The following is a 16,070-nucleotide window of genomic DNA, read 5'->3' as shown; positions in this document are numbered from 1 at the left end:
GCTTTAACTGAAACAAAAAAACTAAACCAGAGTAAAAGAACTTTCAGATAATGTGGTTTTTCAGGAGGGAAGTGGCTGGTTGGCTGCACACTGGCCATGACGTCATGTGCCATGAAGGACCTCAAAATGCTCCCAATCAGCAGGAAATCTGGGAATACAACCCCAGGGACCTGCAACAGAAGACAGCCATCCCTCTCTTGCATTGGGCTCTTAGGAAAAAGCACCAGCCCCTTTGCCATCAAGACCAACCCAAACCTACAGGAAGCCAGATTCCGGCTGAACATCAGGAAAAACATCCTGACTGTTAGAGCAATACGACAATGGAGCCAATTCCCTCGGGAGGTGGTGGGCTCTCCCACAGTGGAGGCATTCAAGATGAGGCTGGACAGCCATCTGTCAGGGATGCTCTGACTTGGATTCTTGCATTGAGCAGGGGGTTGGACTCAATGGCCTTGTAGGCCCCTTCCAGCCCTACTATTCTATGATTCTATAACCTTCATGTTGAACACATGGATGTTTTCCTTCCCATTTAATGTATTGTCCTTTTGGCTAAGATGTGAAAACATTGCCCGGTCTTAGCCTCTGTGCTAAGGTCAAACACAGAATCTGATCTTACAGGTTTAACATCCTCTATTTGAGGACTATATATTAAATGGATTTTTCAACACTTTCAGTAACGTGAACAGGTAAAATGAACAACATCAGTCCAGATCACACACACATGCACAGACCCTGGCCTCCTTTCCCTATACCAAGAGGTTGCAAAACATAGCCAGGAACTGATGTCAGGCTCTGTGGACGATGAATGTTGCCGTTTAGCAACTTCCAGGGGCAGCTTCCACTGTGGCAAGCAAGTCCCAGGTGGGACACACAAAATGATAAAGGCTCTTGCCCTGTTGGCAGCAGTAAAGACACATGGGTCCATGTGCAGAGGTGATACATGCTTCTTTATTGCATAACCTGAGACACAGAACACAGGAGGAAGGCATCAGAAGACCACCTGAATTAACCTGCCTCTGACTAGAACTGATTGTGGTGAGCTGAATTTCTTTTATAGTGCCATGATATGTCCCTCTGGCAGAACTGTTGTGTATATATGTGCAACAGTTTTAGCACAGCTGAGCATACAGTCAATGTCTGAGGTCAGTGTGGAACAGGTATCATCTCTGTGTGCTTGGATAAGGAAAATTCATGTTGTACTCTCTGTTCTGCTTCAAAGCTCAGAGTAAGGGCAAAACTTTGAAGAAGAAAAAAGAAAAAGAAAAAAAGAGAGGAAATGATTATAAAAGAAAATATAATCAACAACTCACTTTTACAATAACAATAAAAATATTTTTACAGAACGTTCCCTATCTTCAAACAATAGGTCATAGCATTATTATTTCCCTCACATTTTTTTAAATCAGAGCTGTTAGTTTACACATCGCTGGAGTACCAAACATTCCTCTTCCAATCATTTATGATTCACTTCTATTATGATTTCTATTTATTTTCCTGCTAGGAGCAATTCTATTTCTGCTTAGGGATGTACGAAATACCTACCTGGCTCCATGCCGGGCAATCCACGGTCGGGGGGAGGCGCTCCGTCCCTCCCCCGGAATCCTGCCCGGCCGGCTCCGCTCCGCGGCCAAGCCGCAGAGCCACCAGCCAACTCCAGCCACCCGCAGCCGGACATCCGGCCGCTGGGCAGCCCTGCAGGGACGTAAATGGCGGCTGTCATAGCTGCTGCCATTTGCGTCCCTGTATTGAGCCGTGATAGGCTACGTAAATATTTATGTAGCCTATCATGGCGGGGAGGGGAACCCCAGTGTACGGAAATAGCGGCGGCTACCGCCATTTGCATACTCTAGGTTTTTTTTCCCCCTGCTGTGATAGGCTACGTAAGTATTTACATAGCCTATCACGGCAGGGGGGAAAAAACCCAGCGTACGCAAATGGCGGTAGCTGCCGCCATTTGCGTACACTGGGGTTTCCCCTCCCCCTGCCGTGATAGGCTACGTAAATACTTATGTAGCCTATCACGGCCTCCGCAGGTAAGTATTTACGTAGCCTATCACGGCTATTGGGAGGAGGAAGCGAATGGCGGCCGCAGGACAGCCGCCATTCACAAAGCAGCGTGGATGGGAGCAGGTAAGTGCTCCGTTTTGCGTGCCTTTCGTGGGGTGGGGGGGCAGGGGCTTCGTTCCGCGATGGATTTCGGGGGGCCAAATGCACTGGCATTCGGCCTCACCGAGATCTGTCGTGGAATTCTCTGACATCCCTATTCTGCTAGTAAGCCCCTAACCAGTGCTCTATAATTTTTTGTACACGGTTCATTAAATTGTTCAATAAAAGATCCTGTGGCATGGGTTTTCTTGTCATTAATAACCTCCAGAGCTCCTTTCCAAAATTCTTGCACCATTTTGCATTGCAACAAAATATGTGAGAAACCTGAATTCTTGGTATGACATCTCCAACACATGCTTAGAGTAGCAATGCACATTTTCTTTATTCATGTAAATATATAAATACCACTGAGCTCTAATTTCATAGGAGAACTTCATGACAACGAAATGAGAAGCACGTTGGAGTATTACCCAGATTTTCATGGAGTCGGCGTTGGTCTGTCAGGGATACACAAAGCAAGATAAACCCAATGTAGTGTACCTTTAGAATCTGGTTTTCAGCGCTTGAAAGGAACATACTTCTGGGTAGGGTGGGGGGAGTAGAACCAAACATCATCAACCAGGCAGGGGCTGCCCAACCAACGAGAGAGGCTTGTTTCCTGCCCTTGTCCAGGCTCTCCCGTGCTACTACATTATTATGAGAGGAGAACAACTAATTTTCCCGTGTGTGCCAGTTTCCCTGTGGTAAAACCGCCAGGGAGCCACTTTCAGTAAAGAAGACAGAGTAAAAGGAGTTTCAGAAAATGTGGCTTTTTAAGAGGGAAGTGACTGGTTGGCAGCAGATTGGTGACGGTGTCATCTGTCACAAAGGAATTCAGACTGCTCTAACTTCGCACTAAATTGCTCGTGAAGACAGCCCCATAGACTTTCTTAGGGAATGTTCTGCTTGTTAAGCACCATTCCCTAAGAGATAAAATATCTTTTAGGGAATGGTGCTATCCATGTAGAACATTCTGCTCTTCCCATTACCTGCTATATTCATCATTCACCACTTCAGTGTACAGTGGATGGGACATATTCATTTTTAAACATAACGTGGGTCTTAGTAGCTTGGGATAGATGCATTGGAAACCAGGAATGTGGGACCAATTTTCCAGCCATATTCATAACAGAAATGTGTAGAAGGAAGTTTCATTGCTTCCCATTCAGGTGCCACACTGAGAAAAGAGACTTGGTTATAGCAGTTAAACCAGTAGAATGGATGTGTTCCTTGAATAGCCAGATGGTTTCTTTTTCTACTGATAGGGAACAGCAAAGAACACACGAGAAAGGCCTTGGAACGACATCATGTCCTCTGCCAATGCCAGTCGTCCAGCTTTCCTCCTCACGGGGTTTCCTGGGCTAGAAAACACACACATCTGGCTTTCCATTCCCATCTGCTCCATGTACCTCATGGCCATTGCAGGGAACTGCACCATCCTCTTCATCGTCCGGACGGACCAAGCCCTCCATGAGCCCATGTACTACTTCCTCTCCATGCTGGCGCTCTCGGACTTGGGCTTGTCCTCTGTCACTTTGCCCACCATGCTGAGTGTCCTTTGGTTCAACCAGCGTGTAATCGATTTTAATGCCTGCCTGGCCCAGATGTACTTCATCCACACTTTCTCCATTATTGAGTCAGGCATTTTAATCTCCATGGCTTTCGATCGCTTGGTAGCCATCCGGAACCCCCTGAGATACACGACCATCTTGACTAATGATACCATAATCAAGATTGGGGTGGGGGTTGCCATCCGGGCTGCCCTCCTTGTCTTTCCAACTGCCTTTCTCCTGAAGAGGCTGCAGTATGGAAGAGTGAATGTGCTCTCATATTCATTTTGCTTGCACCAGGATATTCTGAATGTGGTGCATTCGGACCGGAAGATCAGCAGCATCTACGGCTTGATGGTGGTGATCTCCTCCATGGCGCTTGACTCTGTATTGCTTGTTTTATCCTATATGATGATCCTCAAAACCGTGTTGAGCATCGCGTCTAAGGTGGAGCGCCTCCGGGCCCTGAACACGTGCATCTCCCACATCTGCGCTGTCCTCACTTTCTATATCCCAATGATTGGCCTCTCTATGATCCACCGATATGGGAAAAATGCCCCGCCGGTTGTTCACATCCTCATGGCCAATGTCTACCTTCTGGTGCCGCCATTGATGAACCCCATTGTGTATAGTGTGAAAACCAATCAAATTCGAACACGGATAGTGAGAAGGTTCCAGAAGTGTCAAGAGGCAACTGGAACCTCTTAGAATCAGCACCCAGGCCAAGGGAGTTATAAGAAGTAGGGTAAATACCTCTCATGCTGTGGTGGTCCCACACCAGACCTTTCTTGAAACCAAAAAGACGCAGGGAGAGAGATAACACTGTTTTGGAGAAAAGCCAACGAAGAATTCTTGTAGCCCATTGAAAAACCACAAGTTTATTGTGGCATAAGGTTCCATGGGCCTGAGCCTGCTTAGTCAGTTTCCAGAAGTAGTTATGTATATTAGTAGGTCTATATAGCCGAAGTACAGAGTGATGGAGGGATGTTTGGTGGTGTTGGTGTTTTTACGAAGTGAGGGCAAAAAATAGAAAGCATGCAAGAGATGGTAATCAGTCTGTCACCATGCTATGGAGAGCACAACTAAAAAGGATCAAATGTGTCCCTTTTCTGACTATAACATGGTGAATGCTAAGATGTCCTAATTCTCATTATTATTATTATTATTATTATTATTATTATTATTATTTCTATACCGCCCCACAGCTGAAGTTTTCTGGGCGGTTTACAACATTAAATAAAGTTAAAACATTAAAATACAATATAAAAAGTTTAAAAATCATTTACATAAAAACATACGGACAAACAACATAGACCTAAAAACAACTTTGAACTAAAAACATTTTGTTTAAAAAAATCCAACAATAAAACAGAGCTTAAAATAACACTGCTTACAGCAAAAGGAACAAGAGTCCTCAGAAGGGAAGGCCTGCCAGATAACAGCGTCTTTAATGCCTGCTTAAAAACCTTCAAGGAGGTCAGCAGGCGCATTTCAGCCGGCAGGCCGTTCCACAACTGGGGGGTGGTAAAGGAAAAGGTCCTCTTGCATGTGGCTGCCAATCTCACATTAGGCAGCTGCAGCAGAGAGCCCTCGGAGGACCTTAGGTGGCAGACTGGGACATAGGGGAGAAGGCGCTCCATAAGGTACCTTGGACCTTGACCATGTAAGGTTTAAAGGTAAGAACCAGCACTTTATATTTTGCTTGGAAACAAATTCCTAATTAATTCCAGTTCAGCAGCCTCACTCTGGATCTCCCTTTACTGTTCTGGAATGTGGATCCTGCAGTCCGTTTGTCCTGCCTGGTGGTTAGCCAGGGCTTAAGCAGGCCTTGCAGGAATGTGTCCTGTTCAGACAATGGGCCTGCTGCTATCTTCAGGATCGCACCCATATCATTGCCTGTGGTGGCACCAGAGGCAAAATACCACAGAGGTGTGACAAAAGACCCTTTCATGTGGCCCTTTGGTAGACTCTGAGGAGGGAGTCAAAGTTTTTCTGCTCATCTTGTCTTGGAGCTTGCCACTTCCTGCCTAGAATGGTGAGTCTCTACCAGGTTGGACTGTCATGGAGAGAGCAATTCTATAGTCCCGGCGGAGCATACCAGGCACTATAGGGTTTTTCTTAGGCCATAGATAATGCATTGCTGTCCCTGGTTATCTGTCAGGGTGGAAACTGAGCCGATAGAACCCCAGAGCAGTTCTGATTCTGAGGAGGATCAGCAATCCGTGGGAGACGAGCCAACTCATCCCTCACAGGCACAGCAGCTGGCAGAGATTCCTCCTGCCGGCATTCCTGGGATAGATAGTGACCCTGGCAGTGAGAAAGTGCGGGAGGGGGGCTTGCTAGACGCTCGATGCACACACAGGGAGCGACGAGCGATGGAGGGCGCGGAAAGGAGGCGTAGCGCCCATTTGGCACGCAAGCAACGGCCACCTCCCATGGTCCCAAGGGAAAGAGGGAGGATCTCTCCCTAGCCCATACATTCAGGGTCTTCAAATGACTCTTCTTCAAACGGGGATCAACTGCCTACTCGGAGCATAGGCTACTCTGCTGTTCCTTGCTTAGTTGCTGGTGATTAGCATCTGATAGAGTCATTAAGTTGTAAAAGGATTAAAGCCTTGAAAAGAATCCTTTCGTCTGTGTCTTGAGTTGGCTATTGGAATCTACTGAAAGAGGTCGCTAGGGCGCTCCTGACTTTATCATTCTATTGGTGGGCACTATTCAACGTGCTGGTTATGACCTACAAAGCCCTGCACAACATAGAGCAAGGTTATCTGAAAGACCGCTTTCCCTCCATATGAGCCTGCCTGGGTTGTAAGACCCCTGGGAGAGGCTCTTCTTTCTGTCCCACCAGCATCAGAAGAATATTGGCAGGAACCTGAGGCAAGCCTTCTTGGTGGCTGCCCCTGGGCTTTGGAAGTACTCCTTCCTAAAGGAGGCTTGGCTAGCCCCATCTGTGATGACATTCCCCCAGCAGGTAAAGACTTTTTCATTTAGATAGGCTTTGGCTGATAAGCTCGTGTGTGTGTGTGTGTGTGCGCATGCACGCGCAAGCGCTATAATTGGTTTTAACTAGTTATTTTTATTTATTTTATTGACATTTTACCTGCTTTGCTTTTATGTTTTTTAACTTTGAGTTTTATTCTTGCTTTATTGTATTTTATAATATTTTGTTCTATTTGTAATATTGCTGTAAGCTGTCTTGAGCACCATTTGGTAGGAAGGCAGGATATAGATTTAACAAAGAGAATAATAATAATAATAATAATAATAATAATAATACTTCTATTGCCAGGGTCCAAAAGAGAGCCAGTGTGGTGTAGTGGTTACAGTGTTGGACTGGGACTCAGGAGATTTGGGTTCTAGTCCCCAGTTGGCCATGGAGCTCACTGGGTGACCTTGGACCATCACCACTCTCAGCCTAACCTACCTCACAGGGTTGTTGTGAGGATAAAATGGAGAGGAGGACCACCATGTAAGCCACCATGGGTTCCTTGCAAGAGGAAAAAAGGTGGGATATAAATGTAACAATGAATGAATGAGTGAATGAGCAAACGAGGTTCAGGAAGCAAACTTAGCTTAGTTCAGGGAAAAGGCAGAGGCTGCAGGGATGAAATGAGAGGAGATTAGTGTGGAATGAACTTGGAATGCTTGGGAAGAACCAGGAAATATGAGCTTTTCTATACAAGTCTCTTATTGTGCACTCACCATTTTTCACACACGGTTGTTTACAGGTGCTTTAGATGACGCTGTAACTAACCAGTTTTGCTTCTGTTTTCAAAAGCGCTTCCGTGGCGGTTTTGGGGAAATCCAGTGTTTGGGGGCATCACAAAACAAGGTGCAGGCCCCCATGCTGCCCGCGTGGTTACGTTATTCTGCTAAATCACAGCACTGCCTGGAGGTAGTGCAGAAAGGCAGGAAAGAAAACTAACTGTATATGGAGCTCCAACCTTAATTCTGCAACGCAGCCGGAAGTAGAAACAGTGGGTTAAACAGCCTCATCTAGAAGAGCTCAGTATTTCCTTTGACACACATTTTAGTTGGCAAAAATATCGCATTAATTTCTTAAATAAAAGTTACATATTAAATACAATTGTGGCATTTCCTTAGTTTTGTTCCGTGGATTTGATGGAGATCACTCCCTGGGTGAGATGGCTTTCCAATATGCCTGTGTAAGACCAAGAACAGCAGTGGGAGCCGAAGTAGCTTTGAGAATCTTCTTTACTCATAGACACCAACCAGACTAGCCCACCCTAACTCAGGCCAAGCCCACTCAAGGGGGGAAGGGAGCCTCTGCAAAACCCAAACACGTCTCAGACAGGTCACACATACTACACACGTGCCATATATTAATACAGATGTGGTGAATAAACAGATAATAGTGTCAGTTCATACTCAAATATTCAATACACTTGTTTTTACTGGCCTTTCTATAATCGTGGGCTGCTGGTTTTACTGGTGTTATCTGTTTCTATAATGGTTTTATAGTATTGTATATTTTGTTGTTGTTCAGTCGTTCAGTCGTGTCCGACTCTTCGTGACCCCATGGACCATAGCACGCTAGGCCTTCCTGTCCTGCGCTCTCTCCCGGAGCGTGCTCAAGTTCATATTCATTGCATCCGTGATGCTATCTAGCCATCTCATCCTCTGCTGTCCCCTTCTCCTTTTGCCTTCAGTCTTTCCCAGCATCAGGGTCTTTTCCAGGGAGTTTTCTCTTCGCATTAGGTGGCCAAAATATTGGAGCTTCAGCTTCATTATCTGTCCTTCCAATGAGCACTCAGGGTTGATTTCCTTTAGGATGGACTGATTGCCTATTTGTATTAGCATATTCTTCTAATTCTGAAATCTTGTACATTGCCTTTAGAGGATTCTACACTTAAAGGTGGCTTAAAAATCATTCTAATTTTTTTAAAAATAAAAAATAACCTATTTATAAAATTGACAAATATGCTTCCACTTGAGTGGTTACTTTCTGTGCTTTCTTGTTCTTCTGTCTTCTTAGTTTACTCTTTGTTAGTCCACCTACATGTGGCTGGAGTTTTGATGCACAGAGGCGTAGACCATTGTCCTGTGGGGTGCTCGCACTTCATCGGTCCATCTGCAGTGTACCCCAACAGCCTCTCTTGCTTCAGCTCTTGCTTCCTTCTCCATTGCTCTGCTTATCCCCCATCACCCTAACTGCCAGGATATCCACCTACCTGGCACACCACAGCTCAGGGCCACAGTCCTAGCAGGGCCTCACATTAGAAGCATCTCACATTGTGCTCTATGAAAGGACGTCAGCCTCTGCGTCAGCCTCCCCCAACCTGGTGCCCTCCAGATGCGTAGGACTGCAACTCCCATGATTCCCAGGGAACTGACGCCTTTTTGAACCCTTTCCATGTTTGCGCCAACAACATGGGCATGTCTGTCTCTGCATGGCTGGCAGGGCTGGGCCTCTCACATTCCAATGTGAGGGGAAATGACTGCTAACATCTGTGCCATGCAGCTCTTCCTTACTCACACCTTCTCCTTCGTAGAGTCTTCAGGGGCCCGTCCACGGCCTGCAGCTGCTATGTAACATTGTCATTGCAGCTCCCCATGAAGCACCCCTGCATCCTGGCAGCGTGAGTTTCTGAGAACAGTACATTTTACCTGTGCCTAGCACAAAAACCCCTGGGCCACTGAGATTTGGCAGGTGAGATGCCCTCCAGGACAGCTGTGTGTTCCCCAGTGTTCATGCACTTCTGTGCAACCAGTGAAAAGCTATAACTCTTTGCTCTGAGAGATTTCCTTGAAAAAAAAAAATCAAATTTCACTTGCACCTTGCACAAAAACTACTGGGCCAAACTGTCTGTGATTTGCCAGATGGGCAGTGTGAGACTTCTCCAAATTTCATGTATTTGTCGTTAAAAGTGAAAAAGTTATGTCCGTTTGTGTTTCCTCATGCAAGTCAATGGGAAAATGCCAAAAATGAGTGATTCGGATGTCCGAATCTCGCTTCGGATTCAGATCCAGGTCGAAGAGGATGGGGCCCAAATCAGTCCGAAGTGGAGCGGGGCTGCTTCGGAAGGTCCAAAGCAGCATCCAAAGCAAAGCGAGGGGGGGGGGCTGTGCACAGCTGTACCATAAACAACCATGAGTAAGGAATGATGAATGCACAATAAATGCCTTCAATTCTCTCCGGGTGTTCTCGGAATTGCATCCCTTTATGCATCATTCTTGGAACACTTTGGTTCCTATTATTGTATACTGAGTTCCCGGCCTCGAAATGGTTGCACTGTACTGGGACATAGTGATGGTAATACAGGCCATATCTGAGACGCTGGACTTGATCTAGAGACTCAATGAATATCCCCTTGGCCTCATTTAGAAAACGTACCATGTGCTGGCCACAGAAATTCAGCAGAATTGGGATGAATCCTGATCACACCCCACAAGCCATTCTGGGCCAGGTATAGAAACACAGGATAGCTGGCTGGAGTCCGTTGGCCAGCATCTCCATCCCATCCTACTCATGACTGATTTCATTCTCCATTCTCAGGGGAAAGGGTAGGGGTGTACAAAACCCCACTTACCTTGTTCTGCTGGGGTCCGCGGGGGGGGGGGCGAGGCGATCCAGTCCTCCCCCCTGGAATCCTCCCTGGCCGGCTCTGCTCCACTCTGCTCCGTGGCAAGACCACAGAGCCGCCGGCCGGACTTCCAGCTGCTGCCGGGCTGCTGTGGCTGCAAATGGCGGCCATTGTAACATCCTTGCATTAGGCAAAGCCTATCACGGCAAAGAGCAGGGGTGCAAATGGCGTAGTGGCCGCCATTTGCGTCCCTGCCTTTTGCCATGATAGGCTATGTAGATACTTACGTAGCCTATCACGGCCTGGCAGGGATGCAAATGGCAGCTGGTGTAGCGGCCGCCATTTGCGGCCACAGCCCAGCAGCACTGGAGGATGACCTGGAGCTGCCAGAGCCGTTCCTGCCAGAGCCGCCAGGGCCAGGTAGGTCCGTTCCGAGGAGGTTTCGCGGGGTGGCGGGGGGGATTGCTCCATTCCACCATGGACTCGGTGGGGGGGGATTCTAAAGAATCCGGCCTCACTGGAGCCCGTGGAGGAATTCTCCAACATCCCTAGGAAAGGGAAATGTATTGCTTTGCATTTTATTTGAACATGCCAGAATTAATGTTTCCTTTGACTTCTTTATAGGCAAGATGGGTTGTTTACTGTTTAGATTATACTTTAATGTTTTACTCTTAGGAACTTGACAAGATGGTAAAATGTGGGTTGGATACTTTACTGTTATATTGATCCACACCTGGTTGAGCATACATAACCAGTAAGTGCTAATTAATGGCTCTGTGTCAACCGGGGGTGGGGTGGGGTGGGGGTCTTCATGACAATGGAATGAGAAGCACATTGGAGTATTATCCAGATTTTCATCAAACTCGCTTGGTCTGTCAGGGACACACAAAGCAAGAAAAGCTGAGAGTACTGTCCCTTTAAAATCTGGTTTCCACAGGTAGGGATGTACGAAACACACTTACCTTTTTGCGGAATTTTTCGCGGTGGGGGGGGATGGGAGGGAAGCGATCCGGTCCTCTCCCCCGGAATCCTCGATGGCTGGCTCTGCTCTGCGGCCGGGCCGCGGAGCAGCCAGCCAGGGCTGTCCGCAGCCAGATTTCCAGCCACGGATGGGCTGCAGCGGACTCAAATGGCGGCCGCTGTAGCGGCCGCCATTTGCATTCAGCCAGGCAGCCGTGATAGGCTACGTAAGAATTTACGTAGCCTATCATGGCTAACCCCCCCCCCAAAAAAACCCCAGCGTACGCAAATGGCGGCCGCTATGGCGGCCGCCATTTGTGTTCCCTATTTTTCGCCGATTTATCTTACGTAAATATTTACGTAAGATAAAACGGCGAAAAAAGGGGAACACAAATAGCATATTGGGCGCTATTTGCGTCCCTTTATGTTTCGCCGTTCTAGCCTACGTAAATATTTACGTAAGATAAATTGGCAAAAAATAGGGAATGCAAATGGCGGCTGCTGTAGCCGCCGCCATTTGTGTACGCTGGTTTTTTTTGGGGGGGGGGTTAGCCGTGATAGGCTACGTAAATTCTTATGTAGCCTATCATGGCTGCAAGGATGGCAATGGCGGCGGCAGCAGCCCGGCCATGGCCGGCCAGGAGACCAGCCGCTGGAGCAGCCACCGCCAGAGCCACTGCTGCCAAATCCACCGCATCCGCCCCAGGTAAGTGCTGTCCTGGGGGGAATCCACGAGGGGGGGCGGGGGGCTGTTCTGCCACAGATTTCGGGGGGCTGAATGCCAGTGCATTTGGCCTCACTGAAATCCGTGGTGGAATTCTCCGCCATCCCTATCCACAGGTAGGGATGGGGGAGAATTTCTCCCCGAAACTTCGGGGGGCTGAGTGCCAATGCATTCAGCCCCCCGAAATCGGCGGTGAAATTCTCCGCCCCCCTGCCCCCCCCCGGGATGGGACTTACCTTTCACGAATGTCCCTCCTGGCAGCGGGTCCCGGCGGCGGTTCGTCGGGTCTTTGTCAGGGGCGGGGGCGGCAGCCGGTCTTTCGACCGGCTGCCGCCGCCACCATTACAAGGAAAGTTAAAAACAAAACAAAACCCCGTGATAGGCTACGTAACCATTAACGTAGCCTATCACGGCTAGATCTCCAAAGTCAGCCGTGATAGGCTATGTTAATCGTCACGTAGCCTATCACGGGTGACTTTGGAAAAAAAAAAGCGCGTACGCAAATGGCGGTCCCCATAGGGCGCCGCCATTTGCATTCCTTATTTGGTCCCTGTAGTCTACGTAAAGATTTACGTAGACTACGGCGAAAATAAGGGCAACGATATTTGCGATTTGCGTTGCCCTTATTTTCGCCGTAGTCTACGTAAACATTTACGTAGACTACAGCGACTAAATAAGGAACGCGAATGGCGGCTCCCTATGGGGGCTGCCATTAGCGTACGCGCTTTTTTTTTTTTTTTTAAGTCACCCGTGATAGACTATGTGACGATTGACGTAGCCTATCACGGCTGACTTTGCAGATCTAGCCGTGATAGGCTACGTGAATCGTCACGTAGCCTATCGGGGGCGTTTAAAAAAAAAACAAAAAAACTTTCGCGTTCACGGCCGGGTGAGGCGGGAAGCCTCCCCCCCGGCCTGAATTTCGGCCGGGGCGAGGCGGGAAGCCTCCCCCCCCGGCCTGAACTTCGCGGGGGGAGCAGCGAAGCACCTCCCCCCCACCGCGAACATCCTTCGACGACAGGTAAGGGACTTTCGTCCACCCCTACCAAAATCCCTGATTCTCCAATACAGCATCTGAAGGCTCCCTATGAGAGCAGCCTACCACCCCATTTTCTCCCTGTTCCAGCAAACTGTTGTGGAGTTATTGCTCCCACCCCATTTTTCCTAATGTGTGCCGATTTCCCTGAAGAAGCCCAAATTCCAGATTTTCCAGTGCAGCATCTGAAGGCTGCTTGTAAGAACATTCCCCCCACCCAGTTTTGCCCCTTTCCAACAAACTGTTGCAGAATTATTGCTTCCCCCTTTCCCCAATGTGCACACTTTTGTCTGAAGAAGCCAAAATCCCTGATTCTCCAGGGCAGCTTCCAAGCCCCCTTTCTCCTTCCCTGGGCACCTCTCTCTGCTCTCATTGACAGGCTTCTGAGCAACATTCCCAAGACCTTGCTAGCTCGTTGCAGCAATAAAGCCCTCATTCGCATAAGGGCTTGCCCCTAAAGCTCTTACTGCAAGCATCACAGACAACTGAAGTTAGGAGGTGTCAGAGCATCAACCTCACAAAACATCAGAGAAGCTAAGCAAACATCACAGAAGCGCATCATCACTGAGGCTAATTAGTCTCACTAGCAAAAAGGAAGTGCAGGGCGATTCTGAAGCCTCGAAAGAGCGCTCTAGGGGTTTGACGTGCTGGGAAGGCAGGTGAGTTACTCTAGTTACCTAGGTTACCAAGGGCAGGGCCAGGTGAAAGATACCTCCCTAGGAATGCCCCATCATACCAAAGCAGAGGGATGGGCACACAGCAGCTGAACTGTAGGGGAGCCAAATTAAAGAAAAACAACAGAGTAAAAGTACTCTGCCCAAACGTGGCTTCCCCACAGGTAAACTCTGGGGTAGCTGCAGAGTGGTTGCGATGTCATGTGGCCCTAATGACTTTAAGCCACAGCAGCATTGGAGAAAACCTCCCATGTAGACGGGCACCTGGAGTGGAGTGGAGTGCCATAAAGCCCTGTCCTTGTACCGTTCAGCATTTCTATAAATGAGACTTCTGGTTGAAAATGAATTATCCCTTATACTTCTTATCAAAATAAACTTTAAAAAACCCTCAACAGACACTTTTATATAAGAAGCTGAAATCTCTTTTAACTCAGTTTGCCACTTCCCCTACAGCACAATTTTATCAAGAGCTACAGAATACTAAGCAAGAGTTGAATAATATTCTTTCACAAAAGGCAGAATTTGCTCTGCCCTGTCTAGAACAGAAATATTGGGAAACTGGTGAATGTCCCAGTAAGATTCTTGCACATCGTCTTAAACAGCACCAACATCAAAATGTTATTTCAGCCATTAAAGACGAGAATGGCAAAGTATATACTTCTCCCACAGAAATTCATGATTTTTAAAGTTTTGTTCTGATCTGTATGTTGTTGTTTATTCGGTCAGTTGCTTCCGACTCTTCGTGACTTCATGGACCAGCCCACGCCAGAGCTTCCTGTCAGCTGTCGCCACCCCCAGCTCCCCCAAGGTCGAGTCCGTCACCTCCAGAATATCATCCATCCACCTTGCCCTTAGTCGGCCCCTCTTCCTTTCGCCTTCCACCTTCCCTAGCATCAGCATCTTCTCCAGGGTATCCTGTCTTCTCATGATGTGGCCAAAGTACTTCAGTTTTGCCTTTACTATCATGCCCTCAGGTGAGCAGTCTGGCTTGATTTCCTGGAGGATGGACTGGTTTGATCTTCTTGCAGTCCAAGGCCCTCTCAGAATTTTCCTCCAGCACCACAGTTCAAACGCATCTATCTTCCTTCGCTCAGCCTTCCTTATGGTCCAGCTCTCGCAGCCATAGGTTACTATGGGGAATACCATTGCTTGAACTATGTGGACCTTTGTTGTCAGCGTGATGTCTCTGCTCTTCACTATTTTATCAAGATTTGTCATTGCTCTCCTCCCAAGAAGTAAACGTCTTCTGATGTCCTGGCTGCAGTCAGCATCTGCAGTAATCTGATCTGTATAGTTCTGGTAATAAGATACCAGAGCAAGATATGGGTGCTTTCCCCCCTCTCAGATTAATCTTCCATGTTTAGATTCTTCACAACAACAGCTCCTTTTAGCTCCTCTGCATTTAGAGGAAATTATGAATGCAATAATGAAAATGAATACTGGGAAAACTCCTGGACCAGATGGATTCCCAATTAGGGATGTCAGAGAATTTCACCATGAATCTCGGGGAGGCCGAATGCCAGCGCATTCCGTCCCCCGAAATCGGTGGCGAAACGGTCTGCCCCCCCACCCCACCCCGGGACGGGACTTACCTTGTGCTAATGTCCTTGGTGGCGGCAGCTCCGGCGGCGGTTCGGCGGCAGCGGCGGCCAGTCTTCCAACTGGCTGCCGCCGCCACCATTTCCAGTAAAAAAAAAAAACCCCAAAAACGTGATAGGCTACATAAAGATTTACGTAGCCTATCACGGCTAGATTTTTAAAAAATACCGTGATCGGCTACATAAATGTTTACGTAGCCTATCATGGCAGAGTGAAAAACAAAAACAAAAACGCGCGTACGCAAATTGCGCGTACGCAAAACCATTAGCACGTACGCAAAACCATTTGCGTTCCTTATTTTGGCACGTGTAGTCTACGTAAACATTTACGTAGACTACGGCGAAAATAAGGGGAACACAAATAGCGTTCCCCTTATTTTCGCCGTAGTCTACGTAAATGTTTATGTAGACTAGACATGCCAAAATAAGGAATGCAAATGGCGGCGCCCATGGGCGCCGCCATTTGCGTATGCGTGGTTTGTTTTTTTTGTTTTTCACTCAGCCGTGATAGGCTACGTAAACATTTACGTAGCCTATCACGGCTGACTGCAGGGACGCAAACGGCAGTGGCTACAGCCACTGCCATTTGCAGTCCCAGCAGAACAGGATTCGCGGCAGGAGGGGCGGGGTGCCTCCCCCCCAGCCAGAATTTTGGGGGGAGGGACGGAGCACCTCCCCCCCACCGCAAATCAACTTTCGTCAAAGGTAAGGGACTTTCGTACATCCCTATTCCCAATTGAATGGTATAAAACATTTTCCAGTTTTTTAGCCCCAAAGTTGTATTGCCTCTATAACCAAATTTTTGATGTGGGCTCCCTTCCTTCATCATTAAATG

The 16,070-nt window shown here is 47.8% G+C and overlaps 1 protein-coding gene across 1 annotated transcript; it reads left to right on the top strand.

Moving 5' to 3' along the window:
* The first annotated feature begins 3,452 nt into the window (after positions 1-3,452).
* LOC146349201 (olfactory receptor 51G2-like) lies at positions 3,453-9,310 on the top strand. Its single transcript, XM_084842125.1, has 4 exons — positions 3,453-4,385; positions 6,547-6,669; positions 7,477-7,593; positions 9,212-9,310. Exons 1-4 carry the CDS (start codon positions 3,453-3,455, stop codon positions 9,308-9,310), a joined length of 1,272 nt encoding a protein of 423 aa, XP_084698251.1.
* The last annotated feature ends 6,760 nt before the right edge of the window (positions 9,311-16,070 follow it).

Source organism: Heloderma suspectum, chromosome 3, assembly GCF_057233095.1.
Source record: "Heloderma suspectum isolate Gila_16-S chromosome 3, 16-S_ref, whole genome shotgun sequence".
Taxonomy (NCBI): Eukaryota; Metazoa; Chordata; class Lepidosauria; order Squamata; family Helodermatidae; genus Heloderma; species Heloderma suspectum.
Note: the sequence above shows the minus strand (reverse complement) of the source record. Positions and strands in the feature narration are given on the sequence as shown.

What these genes read in the sequence shown, in the direction of transcription:
- LOC146349201 (XM_084842125.1), top strand. Translation starts at nt 3,453, where the DNA reads ATGTCCTCTGCCAATGCCAGTCGTCCAGCTTTCCTCCTCACGGGGTTT. An exon ending in TGATGACATTCCCCCAGCAG is followed by an intron (nt 6,670 to 7,476) that starts GTAAAGACTTTT and finishes TGTTTTCAAAAG; the next exon opens with CGCTTCCGTGGCGGTTTTGG. An exon ending in AATCACAGCACTGCCTGGAG is followed by an intron (nt 7,594 to 9,211) that starts GTAGTGCAGAAA and finishes TCTCCTTCGTAG; the next exon opens with AGTCTTCAGGGGCCCGTCCA.